General features: G+C 41.1%; 1 protein-coding gene across 7 annotated transcripts in view; it reads left to right on the forward strand.

Moving 5' to 3' along the window:
* The window catches only part of PPP2R2B (protein phosphatase 2 regulatory subunit Bbeta), a 383,796-nt gene that overhangs the window by 275,093 nt on the left and 87,093 nt on the right, over positions 1 to 21,610 (forward strand). For all 7 annotated transcript variants that reach the window (XM_016126548.2, XM_016126546.2, XM_016126545.2 and 4 more), the window contains 3 exons: positions 8,011 to 8,108; positions 10,989 to 11,154; positions 16,799 to 16,911. In XM_016126548.2, coding sequence (XP_015982034.2) covers positions 8,011 to 8,108; positions 10,989 to 11,154; positions 16,799 to 16,911 — 377 coding nt within the window. The remainder of the gene's footprint in view (positions 1 to 8,010; positions 8,109 to 10,988; positions 11,155 to 16,798; positions 16,912 to 21,610) is intronic.

The following is a 21,610-nucleotide window of genomic DNA, read 5'->3' on the forward strand; positions in this document are numbered from 1 at the left end:
AACCACAGAAAAAATTCTCTCCTCAGATTCTATGTTGTAGAAACATGTTTTGAGTGAAAGGCAATCTTGATAACCCACATGGCCTGGGTTTTCTCAAAGCTGGTTAGTGCCGGGGGTTTGGTCAGTGTGGGGAAGCTGCATGCATTTTAATGGGGACAGCATGGCATTTATTACTCACCTGCTTCCTGCCATCTGGATTTTCACAGCTCAGCAAGCATGGTGGGCTTCCTGCACATTAGCAAGGAGAACTTGGCTCCTAAGGAGGGCATGGCTAGGTCCCTTTGAAGTCATAATTTTACGATGGATATCATGATTAACTGGGGGGAGGAATTCTATACCAATAAACTGTTTTCATATTTGAATGGTCAAATAGTAATGCACTATTTCCACACGGGGGAGGGCAATAAACAAACTACCTCAATACCTGTACTGGGAACCAAGCAAGTGTGAAGAAAAATTGGTCATGTGGTAAGATGAAATGAAAATGTGCATGTGAGAGTCTATGCATGAACTGTTGGATGAGGGCCCATGTTTTTTAATTCAACATGTATTAATAACCTTATCCTGTGCAAAGTGCTATGAGGAAAACAAAGATGGAAGGAAATGGCTCTTAGTGTGCATTTAGAAGCAAACGATAGAAGATCTGTGGGTTAGTGGTGGCTTCAACCACAGGTTGTCTATTATTTAACAAGTTCAGACATAGGCTGTCCCTGAGGTAGGTTTTTGCAGTTCAATGATATCATCAAAGACATTGTCTCATTCTTCCAGATTATATTCAGCCTCTTGGCTTTTGAAAGTCCTTAGGCTCATCATAGTCACATGATGGCTGCCACAGCTCCACATATCATGGCCACATCTAACCACATACAAAGGCAGGAAGCAATGAGGTATTCAGTGCAGCCAGAAGACCTGCCCTTACTTGCCTTTTTCCTCTTATTCAGGAAAGAAAAATCCTTCCCAGAAGTTCTACCTCCCAGCAGAATTTCTTGTATGCCTCATTAGCCAGATCTGGGTTACATGGCCACGCATAGCCATAAGGGAGTCTGGGAAGGAAGCCAGTATCTGCCTCCCCCGATGGGAGGCAGACAAGAAAGACAAGCACTGGCTAGGAGTGGCTCTAGCCAAGAGAGTCTGCCACAACACACTACCTGCCCTTGATCAGCTTGGTCAGCAGGAGCAGACCCAAATTGAAATAGTGCTGATTTTCCAGCACTGGGCTTGTGGTTAAATAGGAAGCAATAGTTGTGATAGGACCTAGGGAACGGGGGCTGTTGGACCCTTCTACCTGCCTTCTTTCATGTGAGAAAAATACCAGCACCAGGTCCAAGTTAGAACTAGTATACATAGAACTAATTCTATTCAAATGACAGGAAAAGGATTCAGTATCTAAATATGAGACACTGGTCTGGTGACAAAGGAATAAATCTAGATTCGACAGAAAATGTGTATCACAGTAGGTCAGGATAGCAAGTTTGTGGCATGTCCATGACAATAGCAGACATAACTAATTGATCACAACACTCTCCCACCGAGCCCAGCTATGACCTCAGATTTCCACTCGATAGGCGGCTACTGCCAATATATAAAACTTGGTGAACAAGATTAGACCTATTTGTTGTCACTACTCAGAGCTTTACTTCTTCTGTCACTAGGATCAAGCTAAAGGAATGTGAGAAACAGGGATTCACACACAGTTCCATTTAAAAACAAAAGGCAAAGATCAAAAGGTAGAAAACTTGATGCATAAACTAGTTTGTGATACAGGTTGGCAAAGGGGTACTGATGATGTGAGCCTCCCACCACACTGAAAACAGAACTCTAACTAGCAATACTATCTAAACGGTAAGATTAAGAAATAAAATTTTTGACTCTCAGTAGTGGGAAAATGATCATTGGCTGTCAAGTGAGTTGCAAGACCAGTAACAAGATTCAATTTGCACATCATTTTTAACTTTTGGAAGCTCTTATACACCTGTGAGCTCATTTTATTCCCCTAATTTTATTCCTCTTGAAAATTTTTTACTACAAAGGAGCAATATAAAGGAACATTTTGGGGATAATAAATTGTTCTTTATCATGATGATGTTAGTGATACACATCTCTGAATTTATCCAAACCCGTAAAAGGGTATGCCACCAAAACCGAGTTTCACTATATGAGAATTTAAAAAGAAATTTTTTAAAAGTTTAAAAAGTCACTGAGATAAATGCTGAAATCTTTTATTCAGTATTATTCAGTATTAAAATTGTTTACAGTAAGAACTGCTCATTTATTTATAGTCATGGTAAAAAAAAATTAGAAAATACTAAAAAATTAGAAAAAAAGACCATTAGAAAATAAATCATTCACATCCTACAAAATAATATCATTTTGGACTCTCCTTGACAGACTTTTTTTTCAATGAATATTCATGTGTATATATTTATAAGAGTTAACTGTTTCTGGAGGAGTCACATTGTGAGAGAAATTTTATTGTATGTTTTAAGCATCATTTTGGCATTAATGGAAGTTTTAATGTATATTGCTTTACCAGTTAAAGATATATTTTGAAATGAAAATATTTTAACAAAATCAAAATTATTTTACACACATTTTTATTGCCCGATTCTTTTTAAAAATTTACAATATATTAACATCAACAAAGCCATTTTGATACAATCACAGAAGCAGTATTTAGGCCTATCTTCTTTAGCCTTCACCAGACTTTATTCCCGTCATATTTTCCATTTTGATGGAAAATATCCTCCAACACACTATTTCAGTTATCAAAACTCACCAGAGAAAAGCTGATCTGAAAAGATGGACTGTGGACTATTATTGACTTTGGACTGTGAACCAGAACCCAAAAGGAATCCACAGATTTATGTAGTTGGAAGGAGTAATTTTAATTCCCACTAGGAAGCCTAAAAACACCATTTGTTTAATCTGCAAAGTCATCGCCAGCCTAGCTAGAAGCCCCTATGTAGAGAAGACAAAGGAGGTCCATACTACCTCCCCCAACCGCAGGACCCATTGCCAATTAATCACTGCACTGCAAGCCGGAAGTGACCTCCCAAAACCCTCCCAACAAAAAATTTCTGGCAACTACTACCATTTCACCATTGGCATCCACTTTGAAACCTGTTTTCTATCCTTGCTGGGTATCCTTATCCCAGCTGAAGAAACAAAACTGTGTAGAGAGTCAACCTGACCATCGAGAAGAAAGCCAAGTATTGAGTGGGTTGAAATAGCCGATACAAACAGGGTAAATGACTTTATAGTATTATCTACCAAATGGTTCTTAGATGAAAGATAAGACAGGCTCTGAAGGCTAAATTGCTTTACCCTCTTATTTCGGTCCCTGTGATTGATGCTGAGAGTTCAGTGCTAGTAACCTGGTCAGTAAGATCTTTCCCCATCAGAGGATTTGGGTTTAGGTCCTCTCTGAGTTTCAACTGAGTCATCACTTTGTCAAAACAGTCACCCTGCTATTTGAATTGTATGTAGCCTAGTAATCCAGATGTCTGCCTCAGCCTAGTGCTTTGGCATCGCAGACTCCATCCTATCACAGTGCTGTGGGAGACAAGGGCGTGGAGCAAGGAATTCCCTGTTTTCTACAGCCTCATCATCATGTGAATATAATTGCCAAGTCAGTTTCTATTATTCCGATAAATGGAGGCTTTCTATATGAAATTACTAGTATGGAACCTTTGTGAGAGGCTCAGATTTGTTTTTAAAAAGAAATACTTGGTCTTAGCAGTGCCTGCTGAACTAGAAATGGGGTTACCAGGCCACCATCTTGTAGAAATTACATCAACACAAAAAATGTAGAACAGGGCAAACATACTTCTTTTTCAAATCACGTTAACTGCGTTTGACCTCTATAACTGCTTTTGGTTTCTGTGTTTTTGTTTTTAGTCAAAAACGTGTACTTGATCCATATCTGTATAGAACAGAGGAAAAGTACTTAAGCTTACAGCTTTTTGCTCAATAGCGTGACTCGTCTGGGCATTTAATAAAATGGTGTCATATATACTACTGGCCATTTAAGAGCAAAAGTCATGTTGAACTTGATAAATTGATTTCTGTTGACCAAGATTTTAGATGAAGTTATCATCTCCAGTTTGCTAGTTTATTGTTATTGCTATATGCATTTTCTATACTCACAAAAGTCGTTTTGTCTTGAGCAGCTCAATTGAAACTGCTCTACCAAAAAGTAAGATACAAACACGAGAGTATTTGTATCAGAAGTTTCAATATCTTAAATTGGAATGTGGGATGATTCATGAGTTTTGCATCAATTATTAAACAGTCATAGATGAAGATATGCAGAGATGGATGGGGCAGTAAAGTATTCTGGTTACACCTACCGGCTTAGCAGTGATAAATGAGTTGGGAAACGTGAAAGTTCAAAACAGGTATTAACTCAAGCTGCAATGGCATAGACAATAGCTAGATATAAACAATGTCAAATGCAGACCAGCTGGTTGGCAGGGTTAAAATAAAGGTAAGGACTTGGCAAGAGGACTGAGGAATTTCAGAATTCTGCCATGCCAATCCCCCTTTCCCTTACAAGGTTCTTGAGAAAGACATAGCACAAATAATGATAGCACTTGGAAAACAAAAGAGACTTTTTTATTAGCTAGGACCATGCCCGATGTCCCATAATGCAGAGTTCTAATAACAATGGCTTGGATCGTGTAGCTTAGACTTGAGCTTGAATCTTAGCGCATGCACACGCGCACACGTGTGTGTGTGTGTGTGTGTACGCGCATGTGTGCATTTTCCTTTCTCCTCTGCTTGGCTATTCCAAATCCCCAGACCTGGTGCCTTCATGTTAGGACCTCGTTGGGGCACAGATCTCACGTGCCTAGACTTGTGCTCTCTACTAGGCCTTTGCTCCTTTGATCTTTCTCCTTCAATGGATACATTTTTTTGACCTTATATGTGATCAACACTCGACGTGCATATCTCTGGTTATATACAGTTTAAAATGCACCCTGACTTCAAAGCATCAATTGCATTTAAGAGGGGCGTTGGATTGGTACTTCAGTCTGAAGGAGTCACTCTAATGGTAGGACTGCGGGTACCACGGTAGTTGGGGCCCAGTGACTGTTCCTAACAATTCTCAAATAATATTGACAGTATACTTTAGCAAATACAAAAGAAAACATATTTCTTTATAAAGGCTAAGGGACTAGTGAGTAAAAACAAATATATCAGGCAGAAGTCATGTGTGGAAGCTCGAGTGAAGGAGAGCAGATGAGTTCTTTTTGAAGATGGTGACAGAAATGGGGTAGGAGATGGTGCACATTTTAGTTGAAATTTTGAGGGTAGGGACCATGCTTTTAACTCTGTGTCCTCTGTGAGGTCTGGGAGAATGCTTTATACATCGTATATTGTGACAGGTAGTTTAAATGAATGAACAAATCCATGCCTGAGAATTATTGATTTTTAAAAAAATCCCACCCTGTTTAGACCTGTGCAGATCTTAAAAGTGAGATGCTTAAATGAAGACATTTTCACAGAGAGTCTGGGCAAAAAGACCATGCATATGGCATCCTTGAGAAAGGGAGGTGTTCCCGCCAATCCTCCACCCCGCAATGAGTGATGTTTTCTTGGAAACTGAGCCAGAGGCCGACCTTGGAAAAAGCTACTTCACACTTCCCTCTGAGAACGAACTTCACCAAAAGAAAAGGGCCACTTTTTAGATCTCAGTGCACCGGCCCTGGAGAACCACCTAGAATCCCGGGGTTTCTGTGAACAGTGCTGCTGAGAGGAGGAGTGGAAGCTGCACTTCAGCAGGATCTTAGCCCCGCAGACATGAGCAGGCACTGTTCACCCCAGGCCTGGACTCCCCACCCTCTCACTGCTTACCCACTCCCCTTTCTCTCTGGGAGGCGTTTGTGTCTTAAGCAGTTCGAGAGCTTTGACTCCTTAGTACCTGGCAGACGCCTGAACGTGAAAAGAAACAGCTCTGCCTGCCTTAGATTCTCCCAAGAAGCGGTAACTAAATGAGAAGTGTATCCTAGCACTCACTTGTTTTTCTGCCGGGGCGTGCTGAGGCAACTGCAAACATTAAACAGCCTTCTTCTCTCCTCTGTACATGAGAGCACTTTGCCAAGATGCACCAACCGTAACAAACAAAAGTGGTCAAATAATTCACTTGAGACAGCTGGCTTCCCAGCCCTGCTGGGCTTTCTCGCTCCTCAGTGGGCACTTGTCATAGAAATGGGCCTTCTTACCTTACACCGGGAACTGAACAAGCGTGTAGCTTATTTTGTGTTTCCTTAAGGTAGCATTCATTCGGAGGGTCTTGCTGAGGGAATGGACTGCATTTCCAGTTGAGATCATCAACAGAGAAGGAATGGGGAGGCCTTTTCTGAAGGAAGACCCTTCCGTAGACCAGAAGTCTAAACCAGTGACCTACAAACCACATTCAGCCCCTAGACAAGATTATATTTTTTAACATCATGGCATTGAAAAAAATAGTTGTCAATATATAAAACTGAGGAGGTTTTTCATAAAAACCTGGATTTCCAACTTCTTTTTAAAAGACCAGAATAGCTGGTAATGCGTGCAATAGTTCGTGGCCACAGTTGGCTTAAGCTGAGTAGCCACTTGTTCCCTACGAGGGGACACAAGCTTTCACCAGGTTTCCTCCACTCCGTGTTACCTAGTGGCCCTTGTAGGCCTCTGAATTTGCTACCCCCAGGGTCAGTCATCTAAGAGGCCCAAGGAAGAAATCATATATCATTCTTTTAAATGTGCCCACCTTGCAAGTAATGATGGCTTGCGCCTTATCCTTTATCCATCTGCACAAAGAATGACCATTAGAAGCGTTTTCATCTTGGCAAAGGACAGTTACATGCCAAGTGGAGAATTTTACACCGCTTACCAGAATAAATCAGGCATACAAAGAAAATCCTGAGATGGTGATTATAGTAAAGATTTGAGATTTGAATTATGCAGGGGTAATTGCTTTAGTTTTCCACCTCACTGTTTCCCCTCTGTGCTCCTCACATGGACCATAATCTTCAGAATGTTCCTCTATCAAAGGCCATAGTCACAATTTCCCTGCCTTTTTTTTTTTTTTTTTTTTTTAACTTATTTGCACTCTTGGTAGCAATTGTTGGAGCCCTGCAGGGGAATAATTGCAGAGGAATTAACCTCTGACATTTTTCTAAAAATAGCCCTAATAAATCCAATCATAGGTAATTTACCTGTCTTTGTTCCTCTGGGGGTAACCAGCACTAAAGAAAGACTTGGCAGGCTGGCATTCCTTCGGCAATTATCTGTGATCTGAGTCCCTGGCCCCTGTGTATTTTCTCTGTTTGGAAATACAGGGTACAAATTGCCCTCTCCACTCTGGCCTCATGACCCTGTTTTCTCAGCACCCCTCTCCTGGGGTTAGAATTAGGTCGTGCTCATCCAGAAAGGTGTGTTGGACTCACTAGAAAAGAAGGAGCATGGATTAAACTGGAGCATTTGTGTGACCCTTCCTTGAATTTATGACTTGCACAGTTTCCCAATGATTTCTTTATGCTCCAACCCTTCCTTTCCATGTCTGGGCCTCAGGCATCCAGCCTGGCTTCATCACAGTCCTCAGCCCTTATTTGCATAGCCACCGCTGAAACCTGTTTGGGATGTGTCTTGATGTAGAAGAAAGGAAACACCACAAGTGGGTACAGGATCTGTGGTTGGCAGAAATTATTAAAGAAAATCGAGATTTCCCTGAGCCGTGAAGAAATTCATTTTCCCTTGCCCAAAACAAAAGGGTCTGAATGTGCTATTTCCTTTTGTTCTCTCCGGATGTTCCAAGAGACCAAAGCCATAGTGTGGGTATCTCGGAAATTTGCTTTCCCAAGTGCCACTTCTAGTGGCACTTAAAATACAGAATATAAAATCCTTGCGAATTCCACTGCAGCGACAAGCCCTAAGCCCTTAAATGCACAGAAAAGTATGTCTATTATCTCTCGTTTGAAAGTAAGTGTGCAGTTACTTAAATTGCCTTTGTCTTCTTCTTTTCAGCTGACATTATCTCTACGGTAGAATTCAACCACACAGGAGAATTACTAGCGACAGGGGACAAGGGGGGTCGGGTTGTAATATTTCAACGAGAGCAGGAGGTAAGTGGCAGTGAATGCAAAATGCCCATTTTCTTCTTTTTTTAAAGGAGGCCCCCTACTGTTTCTTAATCCCCGTGTGTTTCCCTTAACCTTGCTGCTTTGCTGGCAAACTAAAAACTGCCAAAAAATCATTAACATCAACAGTTCCATGTTCAGGCTCATAAAAGCACCTGAAAATCGAGGCTTTCTTGGGCATGGCCTTATCTTTTCAAACCTGGGTATCACACATTCCAAATGACCTGCAAAATGCCACAAGTACTTTTTGGAGCATCACTCCTCCTTTTGGAGTGAGATTTCTCCTCGAGCTGTTAAAATTAAGTCTCCTCTCATTTCGTGTGCCCCTACTGAGTACATAGGAGGAAAAAAAAATAGTTTTTTGCCAACAGATGTGAAAAAGACAACTTGGGTTCCTAGAGAAGAAAGTGACAGCTCGCTCTACCAAAGGGAGTGCGACCCCACAGAATGCCATCTGAGCAATGCACAGGGCACGCGCTTTACCGTAGGTGACATGAAGGCCCCTAGAGCTGAATGCTGTGTGCATTCTGAGCAGGAGTTCTAACTTCCAGAGAATCTTAAAAAGCCTATGTCTTCCCGAGACTTGGATTCCACTGGGAATTTTTTCTCGTTTTGAGTTTTTTTCAGTGTCCGCTTCTGTTTTGTCAGAATGGAATTATGGCCCAGTTTGATTTCTTTGGCCTCCCCCGGCAGGGTTCTGGAGTTTCCAGCAGGCCAGTCTGTGTCCTAGTAACTTCCCCATCTGCCACTGCCTGCCTCCAAGATCCACCCAGCATGGCGTAGGGGGAGGCTCAGTGCAGGAAGAAGGTCTCACAAGAGACTTCCCTGGCAATTTCAAGCCTGCTTTGTGCCTCAAAGCCATTTGTGTTACACCTCCTCTGGAAAAAGGAAAGCCTCATTTAGAGGTGATATATTTGGTAATTGCACATTATTTGCAATTAATTTCTAGAAGGGCATCATAATCCCTCAGGGTTCTGTATAAATTCAAGTGTTCAGCATTAAATCAGGCACCCAGCCTATTCCATTGGCCCTGGAAACATGAAAATGTGGTTGGCAAGTAGGAACTAATAGCTCTTCGTGACCTGGAATTTTTCCTGCTTTTCCAGAGCTGCCTAGTGCTAATTGGTCTGGCACGTACTACACACACTTGACAGTCTGATTTGGATGGTAGGAAATCAACACTCATAAATTTATTGTTAAGGTGGACTGACTCTCTCTGCAGTGAGCAGGCTAGTAGCAAGTATGTCAGCACTGGAAGTCCTCTTAAAACTGATTTTCAAACCTTCTTCAATTTAAAAAAAAGAAAAAATCCAACTAGGTTCATACTGATGATAAAAAGAAACCCAAGGAGCTGTTTAGCATAAATTACCCAAGGCAGCATGTTGCCAGTAAGATTCCACTCCACGTTTTCTGTTCACTGCTTGTAGGTTTCACCTATTTTGATTTACTGAAATATTTGGGAAGCCCGCTTCATTAGTGGAATGAAGGGGGGCACATTTTCCAAAGAAGGGTGGTTTAGGTCTATAAAAAAAAAAAAATCCAAGATGATAACATGCAGTTAAGTGCTTAGCTTTGTGACAAGGCTTGGGGTTGAAATGAACGCTGAGCCTGAGAAACTGCAGCCATGTGATGGCATCTAGGTCAGGCCCGTTTTTGGCTTCTGTGGGTGACTTCTCAAGAATCACACTCCTGGAGAGTTTGCTCGGAGAAACGAACCTCAGTGCCCTCACGAACACATTTAAGACCAGGGTGTTACCACCTATCTGGAAGTTGAAATTTGAGTTTGGATGTTCAATGTGCACCCAGAGATATACTTTTTAATTGAGCATTTTATTAAGAGTCAAGCTTTTGTGACTGAAGTTTAAGACCCGGATTTGAATTTTCGAATACTGTTTTCTAAAGCCTGACCCTTGAAGCTCTTGGTAACCAGGTCCTAAAGTGCCTGAAATAACGCCTCCCTTCTTTTCCCTTCTCTCTCTGTTTCATGCCCCCTTTTTACTTCTCCCCACCTTTCTTTCTCTTGCCCCTTTCCCCAGACGCTTTCCCTTTTGTTTCATGCTCTCATCATTTATTTAGTTCCTGCTGTTTGCGCTTTGCATAATCGGAGCTAGGGGAAAGCCAGAGGTAAAGTCTCCCCGTCTCCCAATGATACAGATATCATCTGTGCTCCTGTCTGTTTTGTTACTCATGTTAGAAAAAAAAGGGTGGAGTCGGGTGGAGGAAAGATGCAGTGCCCATACCTGCTACACAGAAGCTGTGTGACCTTGGAGAAGTCTTTTTAATATCTCTGAGCCTCTTTTTTTTTGTGCTCTGCCCACCTCTCAGAGATTCTGAGAATCTAGTGAGATTTTTAAAGGCCAATGAAAAGTACAGATGCTATATAGCTTTGTGCTCTTCGAAGGGATTGATATAAGTATATATGAACATCATCGTGGGATGGCTTACTCCAAAGGGTATCTAAGCCATCCATTAGGAGGCAGAAAGTAAATATTAGAACTTATATTTATACGAATTTTTTAAATTATATTGATTTTAAAACCACATTTTAACTTCTATTTTTATATATATATACACACATGTTATGATGAATACAATATATTAGTGTAAAAGTTCACGTATATAATTTATAAATAAACATGTACATTGGAGATGCTAATATTTACCAACTTGGGCACATGATTAGATACTTCGGAGGCCACTGAGCTAAGATAGACCTTGTAGCTGTCATGGTCCTGCCCTCATCCCATGCTGACATGGCCTACCCACCCACCCCTGATGATTCTGCTGAAAAAAAGAACTGATGAATTTGCAGGTGGCTTATGTGACTTAATCTCTGGTTTTGTTTCCCCCCTCCCCTTCCTACAGAGTAAAAATCAGGTTCATCGTAGGGGTGAATACAATGTTTACAGCACATTCCAGAGCCATGAACCTGAGTTCGATTACCTGAAGAGTTTAGAAATAGAAGAAAAAATCAATAAAATAAGATGGCTCCCTCAGCAGAATGCAGCCTACTTCCTTCTGTCTACTAATGGTATGTGGAGGTGACATCTCCCATTTGATATTTTCATGGATATAGTCATCCAAGTCATATATTTCAGTCTCTCTTAGACTCAATTTTCCTTTCGCCTTGTGGGTTGTTGAAAAATTTAGAAATAATGTTTGCAAGATGCCTAGTAGAGTGCCTGCCAAAGCATAAGTATTCAGAAAACAGTTGTTATTCTTTTAAAAAATAATAAATATATGACCGAATTATGTGAGACACGTTATCCGCAGTTTTCAGGTAACGCAGATTGTTTCCAGGTGTTATTGGAATGTGACTTCCTGTCTCAAGATTCACTCAGTGTTATTCTGGGAACACATTTCAGCAAACTCGACGTGCCGTCCTGTGAGGTTGGCATACTGAGTAGAAGTTATTAATCCCTGAATGTATTGGCAGGGGCGGGGGGAGTACGATTTAAGCAGATGCCTGTGTCTCTGACACGATTACGTTCTCAGTTAGGAGCACAGGTCAGGAAGAGAGAGAGGACCCCAACCACAGAACTGATCAGGAAGTGGTTTCTTTCTCTTTCTCCCTCTCTGCATTTCTAACATCATTTGTTGGTTCAGGGAGAGTTGATATAAATAGGTCAGAGAGAGAGGATGTTGGGTTGAATAGAGAGCCCACTTCCATATTAATTTGGTAAGTCTTTATATAGTGGAATTACCTACCCTAAACGTTTTTAGGACACTTGCTGAAAGAAGGCATCTATGTGAGAAACAATTCAGAATAAAATCATATACTAAAAAGTGCTAATAGAGTAGCATAACAATTAAGAGAATTAGTGTATAAAAATTGAATACTCTCTCCCAAGCAAATAAGCTGAAGAATGATTCATTTCATCCCATGTGTGAGTCTATGAGGAGTATACATTTAAATGTAAACCAAAAAGCAAGGGATTTGCTATTTGCCTACTCTCAGCATTTATAAAGAAAGGGTAATGCTCATATGTCAATTAAAAATATGCAAACTATGTATAAAATGTAATCAAACATATATATTAATATTTTTAAAGTCGAAAAGGAAGCACTCTGAAAAGTTAGTTCATCATGATAAACTTTTGGCTGACTTATAAATTTATTACTTTTATAATTTTCATTTTCTAGGTTTTGATGATGAGTTTTATTTTAATCTTATTTTAAAAAGGGGATAAGTTTTTAATGCATATGAACCAAAAATCCCTCAAATATAGAGTCAGTGTACAAATCTAAAAAAAAAATGACAATTCTGAAACAGCCAGTTTAGAGTTATTCAAACTTAGCTTATCTCAACATGACCAGATTTCCACTCATCTGTTTTCCCAGATTCCAAGTAATTTAATGCTTTCTCATAACCGTATTTATTGTTCTGTTTACTTTTTTCAGTTCTGTTTTCTTGAAAGCCAAACCACATGAATTTGTTTCCATTTCTTCCTTTTTAGTTTTACTGTGTAAGTTTTACTCAAAGGATCTGCAGATTCAACACTACTCAGAATAAAAGAAACTTCTGATAATTTTGACTTAATTACTTTCAGGTAGAGAAAAAGTGCCTGATTATCTGCTATCGCTAGCTTACTTTATATTATGAAATTTAGCCTATTGATTATTTATGATAAAATTCAAAGATGTATTAGCTCATTTTGTGGTGGGGGAGGGGAAAGAAATCAGTGAAATGCAATTAAGATTAATTATATAGAATAATATTCTGTTAATCGAGTTTTTAAATAGTTTTTTGATTACCAAAGATATTATCTTCCCATTTGCGGTGCTATTTCATATGCCAACAGCATCTCGAAATGATTTTTATAAGAAAAATTCCCATGTTCTTATGTGATTTTATTCTCTATACTAATATTGAGGTTGAGAATTCCCCTTAAGCCAAATAGGTTAACATGCAAAAATTAATGGAAGACAGTTGGAATTACTGTACAAAAGAGAAAATGAAGATAGATGATCAGATTGTGTTTAAAAGCTGCCATAAGTAATGATAAACTACTCAGAGAGCCAGCCAGAAGATAGAAAGAGCCATTACTCATACTAACAGCCACATGTTCCTCAGACTTTTTTTTAATCCACAAAGCTCCAAGATAGTCAAAAAAAAAAAAAAAAAAAAAAAAAAAAAAAAACTGTGATAATAAAGTCAAGAATGACCCCAGGCAACCCAACCATGGGGAGTTGGATTGAACTCACTGTCAATTATCTTTTTTTTTTTTTTTAAGATTGTGCTTATCTTCTTATAGTTGGGTACAGTTTTCGCTTTCTGCCAGAATATATTTCCAACTTTACAATTTTTAATGAAAAATAAAACCATCATTCAATCATGAATCTTGATCTTGAGATTTTTTGCCAGGTGAAAACACATTGCTTTACCTAGCTTTCTAATACCCAAGAGGAGAAAGGAAGGTATATTTGATTTGGTTTTTATGCCACAAGAGTAGTTATGTGTTCATTGTAAAAAAATTTAGAAAATAGAGAAACAAAATGAAAATAATGAAAGTATTCCTATCCAAAAAGAACCACTGTTAATGTTTTTTAAAGAAAAACGCAAAGAGGCGTGCAAAAATATGTTTTTTTCTTAACAAAAACGTGATATATTCTTTTGCAGCCAGATTTTTTATTTAATAATATAACAACAACAGGACTATCTTCTTAATTGGTAACTATTCTAAAATACCATAATGTTTTCAGTGACTGCATAGCATTCCCTTGTATGATTCTTCTATACTAATAGGTCTCCTATTATTAAACCTTTAATTATTAAATTCTCACTATTATTGCATATTTATAGGAATAGATGTTGGAATAGATAGATAAGATTAGGAGAAAATATATTAATAAGCTATGTATATAGCATGTTGTGTCTATTAAAAACAATTATATAATAGCATATGCAAATATAATGAAAAGATATATAAAATTTTTCTCATAGTCATCTCTGGTGGAATTGAAGGAGATTTTAATTTTTTTTTTTACTTGTAAGCTCATTTACATTTTCTATAATTATATGTACTACTTGTATAATAGAAAGAAGGAAATAAAATGGGAAAACACATCTATTATTCAATATTATTATAGGTTTTTACCTGTATCATAGGTTTTTCCAAAAAAAAGTGCATAGTAAAAATACTATGAGAATCAATGCAAATTGTTAATGATTGTCCTCAACTGGAGGAATTGTAGGTGATTTTTATTCTCTATACTCTTCCTATGACTTTTATTTCTCTACATACCAATTCATCATTCATAAAAATATATGAGAAAAGAATTACTCTGCAAATGGGACAGGAAACATTCTCAAGCTAGGCAATAAAAAATATTAGGTATGAAAATTCGCTTATTTGGATTCTTCTAAGTCACAGCTGATTGGTATCTAATCAAGTGACTGTATAACTATGGCCCATGTTTCACTTTCTCGCCCTGAAAAAGAGTTCATTATGTAGCAGGAAATCCAAAAAGGGGAGAACCAGTAGAGTAGTCTATCAATAGAAAATTATAAAGTCAACCCAGCATCTGGGAAAGCCTTCTGTCCTAGTACAAGCCAGGTGCATGCACGACTCTTACACCTAGCAACCTTGCCAGCAGACATGACCAACCCAAGTGATGCCCAGATATAAGGAAACCGGGGCACTTACCTGTAAAATTATCCAAATGGTTCGTAAAGGCCCACTGCACAACGTGGTGCATTTCAAACCTCTGAGGACAAGGTATTTAGTGAGGAGAGTTGGAGGAATGAGACGAAGTGGACAAAAGAGAAAGGGAATCCTAGTAAAGGCAGGGTTGAGGGGCGCCTTCTCTCTGCCCACAGTCTTACAGGGAGGAAATAGGATGTGCTGACGTCATCATGGGTAAAGCTAACTCTGTCAGAGCAACACGTTATTACTGCAGAATAGTTGCCCAAGTAGATCATCCTAACAACAGCCGCCATTATTAGAAGCCCAAGACTGTATTAAATACTCTGCACACAGTGTTTCATTTAATCCTCATAAGAACCCCATGAGGAAGACATAGATTTCCTTAATTTACAAATAAAGAAACTGAGGCATAGCAAAATTAAGTATCTTTATTTGTAAGGATAGAATATTCAGAACATATTTATACTAAAAAATTACTTGTCATTTATCTGAAGTCCAAATTTAACTGGGCATTTTGTAGTTTTTTCCCTGCTAAATCTTGAACTCCCATTCGTTTGTCACTCAAGAAATACTCGTTTGGCACTTACTGCATGGGAATCATAGCCCTATGCCACGTGGCCGGCTGGACTTGATGGGACGGGGTGCAAGGTTGTCTGGTTCCAAGCTGCCTTTGTGCAGGCAGAGAAGAAGATACCAAGAAGGCACCTGAGACCCTGCTTTCTAGAGAGAAGTTAGAATAAGCACAAATAATGAATGCCGGATCTGATACAGAAGGCTGCCAAAGGCCTATGGCCCACAGGCATGATCTGTTTGGCCCGAACATGTTTCTTTATAAAATGGAATTGAATGCCTGCAGGTGGGACATGCCCTCTCCAGCTCCACAGAGCCCCCAGCCCCTGTCACTCAGTCCCCTGGCCTGCCTGACCCCTGTAGGCATTAGCGTTCTCACCTGTTTTATTCTATAGAGAATGACAGGTGACAGCAAGTGGTGTCAAGTGAGGGACCAGTATGAAGGTGAGAAAGGCAGTTTCCAGCTGGGGACTCCGAGAAGACCCCAAGGGGGAAGGAGCATTTTGATGAATCTCTTTACCATTTTATTCCCCTGAGTGTTGCTTGCAATATGCACTGTGTAGATGAGATTCATCCATCCACCCAACTCATATTCGTTGAACATCAACTATATCCCAGGCACCGTTGTCAGTGCCGGAGGTATAGTATTGAACAAGACAGACAGAATCCCTGCCACTGTATTGATTTTACTTTCTAGTGAGGAAAGCGTAATAAATAAGTCGTCCAGTAGTGAAAATAAAGGAGGAAAAATAAAGGAGGAAGGAGTGGGGATAGAGAATGATGTAGGTTGGTTAGGAAAGGTCCCATGGAGGAAAAGCAAAGCGAAGGAGCAGATCATGTGAAAAATATGGTAAAGGGTTTTCCTGGCCGAAGGCACAGCTAATGCAAAAGCCCTGGGGCAGGCGTGGAACTGATGCGCAGGAGGAGCTATAAGGAAGCCGCGGGGCAGGGTCACAGGGAGTGGCAGGAAGCAGGACGGACAGCGAGATCAGAAAGGGCAGGAAAGTTGGGGGTTCAGGTCATGCAGGGCCTTTCAGGTTGTGGGAAAGGCAGTGAGATGAGACACTAAAATGCGGCTGATAGTGCCTATATCTCAGGGCAATTGTGAATATTAAATAAATTCTCCATGCATAGTTCATTCTACATGTGTGGCTACTCTTGCTATTCAGTGTTCAATAAATATTTTTATGGAATGAACAAAATAAATGTATAAGCTTTAGATCTAACAGCTCATTGTCAAGGAGACTTCGTCCCCACATAATATATGGTTTTGTTTTAAAATGTGAGCTCTGCCTTCAAATGACATGAGATTTATGCATCCAAACCTTTGACATGGGCCAGCCTCCGTAGCCATTCCTTCCATCACCACCTCAATTTTCCTACTCCTCCACAAAAAAAAAAAAAAATCCTTTACAACCTTTCCCGTATGGTAATGTTTCATCTGGTTGCCCTCCACAGATAAAACTGTGAAGCTGTGGAAAGTCAGCGAGCGTGATAAAAGGCCAGAAGGCTACAATCTGAAAGATGAGGAGGGCCGGCTTCGAGATCCTGCCACCATCACAACCTTGCGGGTGAGTCCAGCGCCTTTCTGCTCCCTTGGCCACCAGGGTCAGGGGAAGGGCTCCTAGGTCTGGCCACATGCTGGCTGCTCCTGCGGGATGCTACTGCAATGTGTGAGGGAGGGAGACCCAGAGAGACTCAACTTACCCGAGTCTCTAGCGGCAAGTGGAGGAGCAGGACAAGCACCAAGTTCTAGTAACTGCAAATCCATGTGTTTCCCTTCAACCCCGAGGGCTTACCCACACGGCCACTGCCTTGCGTTACTATATGCTTAGCCTCTGCCTGTTCACTTTATCTGAATTGTCTTGAGCATCCTCTGTACTCAAGGTCCACCGGCTAGGACTACCCGGATGGAAAGTGGGAGGCTTGTGATTCAGAATATGAACTTCTGGATCTAACGGGCCTAGGTTCAAATTCTGCCACTTACCAGACTCTCACACTGTCATTTAACCTTTTTGAGCTTTAGTCATGCAAGTTATTTTAGTTTCTCCATCTGCTAAACAGTGAACCTAATACTTACTGCCCGTGGATTTATGAAGATAAAATGCAGCGAGGGTGGAAAGTCCTTACTCTGTGGCTGGGACTCAATAAATGATCTCTTCTATTAGTCTGAGTAGCTTCCTTCCTGCCCTCCAGAAATGCACAGTCTGGTAAGGAAAGAGGATTTGTAGGACTAATATACAAATGATTATGACACTAAATAGAGGAAGATAAATGCAGCGAGAGTCAGAGAGAGTTGCAGTTTGATCAAAGGAGGGAGAAATTACATTGGTTCTGGGAGACCAGAAGAGGTCTCATAGGGAAGTGGTGTTAAAAATGGATTTCTAAAAGCAGGCTTTTAACGGAAGGCTCTCTAGATATAGGTTAAAGTGGGTCAGGACTGGGTGATGAGCGTAGTTTTGGATGCGTTCAGTGTGAGCAGCAAAGCAGACACATGTTGGGACCAGCCTTAGTCCCAAGGGGCTTTTTAAGCCATGTAAAATATGTGCTTTCAGACACCAGCTGCTCACTGGAGACCACATGTGTAGGGAGACCGTGAAGTACATATAGGGAGAAGAGGTTGTCACTTTAGGTTCAGAAGCAGATATGGGAACTGAACAATCATCGTGTGCCTGATTAGCTCGCTCATCATTAATTCTTTTCGTTCCTTCATCTCTTTATTGAGTGGATGCTTTTTGAGCACAGACTTTGCTGGCCACGGTGCTAGGCTGTCACGTGTTTAGCCAGTGCTAACGGGTACCTGGTCTTCCCTGGAGCTCTTCTGAGCCAACAAGCATGGGCTGCCCTGTTTCCTCTCATCGGCCTGTGCCTTCCGCCTGGAGAACAGCCATACGAGTCCGCCTCATCTTACTGGGCCGATGCTCCAAATGCTCAGAGACCAGAGGGCAGAGCAGGGAGGAGCGGGAACATTAGTGCGTCCTGGGTTTGGCTTCTGGCTTTGTTGCTTTCTTTCTGGTGACTGTGGGCATGTCACATAAACGCCTCGTGCCTCCAGCGTGGCATCTGCACAACAGAGATGGTGAGAGTCCTACTTCCTGGGACCGTCGTGAGGGCTCAGTGCTATCCTGTGTGTGAGCAAGAGCTTAACCTGCGTGGGGTGTCACAGAAAGCACTCAATAATGTCAGTTCCCTGCTGCCGTTTTAGTGTTACTATCATCATCGTCGTCGCCGTCGCTGTCGCCGTCGTTATTACCCCTGCTCTTAGTAGGTCTATGTATATGAGGAAATTCACGTTCATCTTTCTTCTCGTGTACTTTTATGCTGTTGTATTCACTCTACAAACTCTACCAATGTCTACTAAGCGGCAAATACTACGCTGGCCATTCCAAAAAATAAGAAGAAGAAGACAGTGTTCCAGCCCTTAGGACTTTGTAGTCCCGTGGGAACAGATGGGTTAGGTGCCCCTGGGAAGTCCGCAACATGCACTTCTGCCCAGATGTTACCCTGCCCTTCTTTGCTGTGCAGATGGTGTTTCTCAGATGCCATCTGGAGGCCCCACTATGCATTCCTGTCCTCTTTCATGTATTTGTGGTTAGCCCTTGGAGACACCATCCTCATGATGAAGAGGAAGGAAGGCCTATATGTGTGTTTCTAGACGAGCAGAGATTGTCCCCAAGGTAAGACAGTGACGTTTGGAAGTAGACTTGTACATTATCAGTCAGGGAAGGAGGCTCTGAGGTGGGACTGAGTTAGAAAATCCCTGTTCTGGTTCTTGCTTTTTTATTAACCAACTGGGTGACCCTGGGCCAGAGAATCACACTTCCTCTCGCCAAGCTTAGTGTCTGAGGTGCCAGGCAGGGGACCCGACAAAGCCAGTGCTGCTGCGACCCTGATGCTGGTTACAAGTGCAGATTCCCAGGACCCAACCTATCGACTCTTCAGTGAGTCGAGTGGTCCAGCGGAATCTGCATGTTTAATACAAGATTCGATACTTGAGACAAGGGCATCTGTGGCCAGTGGACTCTATCATCTCTAATCCTCCTCGAGCTATCATTTTTTATGAGCCTCTGGTACTCTCCAATCATTTCAACAGTTATCTGTACCAACTTGGGAGTCACATTTGCTATGATATTTTAAATATTCATATGTAATTTCCCCTCCTCTACCTTCCTAGGCTTTCAAATATCCTGCATTTCAGTGTAAACATCCACTCTCCAGCTTTCTCTCCATGCGAGCACCGAAAAGGCCAGCCTCCTTTCCTTTTTGATTCTCGTGGTAGAGGAAGAAAAAACCAGGCAACCTGAAGACCATAGATTCAGAACAATGACTCCAAACAGAGAATGAGCTGACATGATATTAATCAGACTATAATTTACTAACATGCTCTGCTCTTGAAATTTGCATTGCCAGCAATTGTGGCTTTTTTTTTTCTTCCCCGTGCTATGATTACCTCTCACTCCCTTTCAGAGTTTCCAGTTCTACGTGGATCTTGAGAGTTAGAACGTTTAATAATACCCGACAGCTAATTAATCCTCCCTGAGTAATGAACCAGTTCTGTTTCAGTGCTAGGAGGCTCGGCTTCTTAAAGCAAGAATGTGGCTATTTTTTTCCCTTTTTTTTTCATGGACAATAGCCTTTCAAATCCAATCATTCATTACCCAGAGAGACTATGAAAACAATATTTCCTGCTCAGTATCATAATATTTAAAGCAATAATCATGATGATAATTTAACAATAACACCTCATAGCTGTAAAGTGCCATTTATATCTCAAAGTGTTTTCTTACCTCATCCTTTGATTCATCTTTAGAACAGCCAGTGAGGGGGGCAAGACAGGTATCTGGTAGGTAATAATGCCAGTATCTAGTATTTATAGAGTATTTACTATATCCCACACACCTTGCTGCATACTCTATCTGCATTAGCTAACTTATGATGTATAGTTCACTGTTGAAAATGCCCATCGAACAGATGAGGCTCAGAGAGGTTAACTAACACGCCCAAGATCATGCAGGGCTAAGAATCAAACCTTGGTCTACTTTACTCTGAGACCTGAGCCCTCAGGCGTGATGCAGGCTCAGAGAGAGAACATGACTTGCCCAGTGTCTGTCATCTGGTTATTCAAGAGCTGGGACTAAAAATCAAGAGCTATGGCTCTTAAACTTGGACACATCTACTTGGGCATTCGGAATGGTTTTCTTAATTAGCATCATTATTTTTCTAGGTCAGAATGTCTGTCTCTCCCTCTTTTTCTCGTTCCCTCCCTCTCACCCACATGTTCACACACGTTGACTTTCCAGATCCTGACCTCAGCATGGAGAAACAGAGACCTGGAGGTCTCATGTATCTCCACTTAGCAAGGTTCTCCACGCCCTTCCTTCTTAACCTTCCATTTCCCAAGGGTGAAAAGCCTTCTAGGCAGTGGAGTTCTCCCAGGTAGGTTCTGTTATTCTCTCTGGATCGTCCTAAGCTTTACTCCCTCTTTTTACTTATATCTCTGCTTACATGCCACCTTCTTGGAGAAGCTCTCCTAGAATACCCTAGAGAAAACAGCATGCTAACATCTTCCTGTTCATTCTCGGTGTCCTTACTTTTTTCTCAGCTTTAATCTTTGCCTGATCCATCGTTTTTCCCCTGCCTGCCCCCTCAATCTCCACTGAAATGTAAGCTCCAGGAAAGCAAGAACCATGCTGTACTCTCTCCCCGTAACTCCAGCACCAAGAACAACACACGGCACATAGTAGGCACTTAGTAAATATTTGTCAGATTGATAGGTCTCACAGAAGTGGAAAAGAGTTTCAGGGCAGGCACGGTATTTGCCCAAGATCTCATGGCCGGAAAATGGCAGAGCAGGGATTCAAACCCCATCCATCTGACCCCAGATCTGATGCTTCTCATTTTGACTCCCTACAGCCGCAGCTTTCTAAGAAAATATTAATTGATGATCACAGAGCAGAGAACTTTGATTACTTGTCTCTCAGAATCCTTCGGCAAAGCTTTCTTAATGCATGAGCTTGGTTTGAGCAAAGTGGAATGCAAGGGGCGAGGGCTGAAAAGGCCTTTTTGCCACAGAGTAGGCACACAATGGGTACACTGTTTTCTAGAGAAAAGATGAAATTTCATCGTGTTTTCACATACGTGCCTTCTGCTGGTGACTGCTTCTGTCTTCCTCTCAACTCAGGACACACATATTCCTGTGACTTTCCTGAACTAACATTTTCCCACTTAGAATGACCCTGATGTTTGCAAATCCCACCGGTGGCAATCAGA

This window comes from Rousettus aegyptiacus, unplaced genomic scaffold (genome assembly GCF_014176215.1).
Source record: "Rousettus aegyptiacus isolate mRouAeg1 unplaced genomic scaffold, mRouAeg1.p scaffold_m13_p_7, whole genome shotgun sequence".
In the NCBI taxonomy this organism is placed as follows: Eukaryota; Metazoa; Chordata; class Mammalia; order Chiroptera; family Pteropodidae; genus Rousettus; species Rousettus aegyptiacus.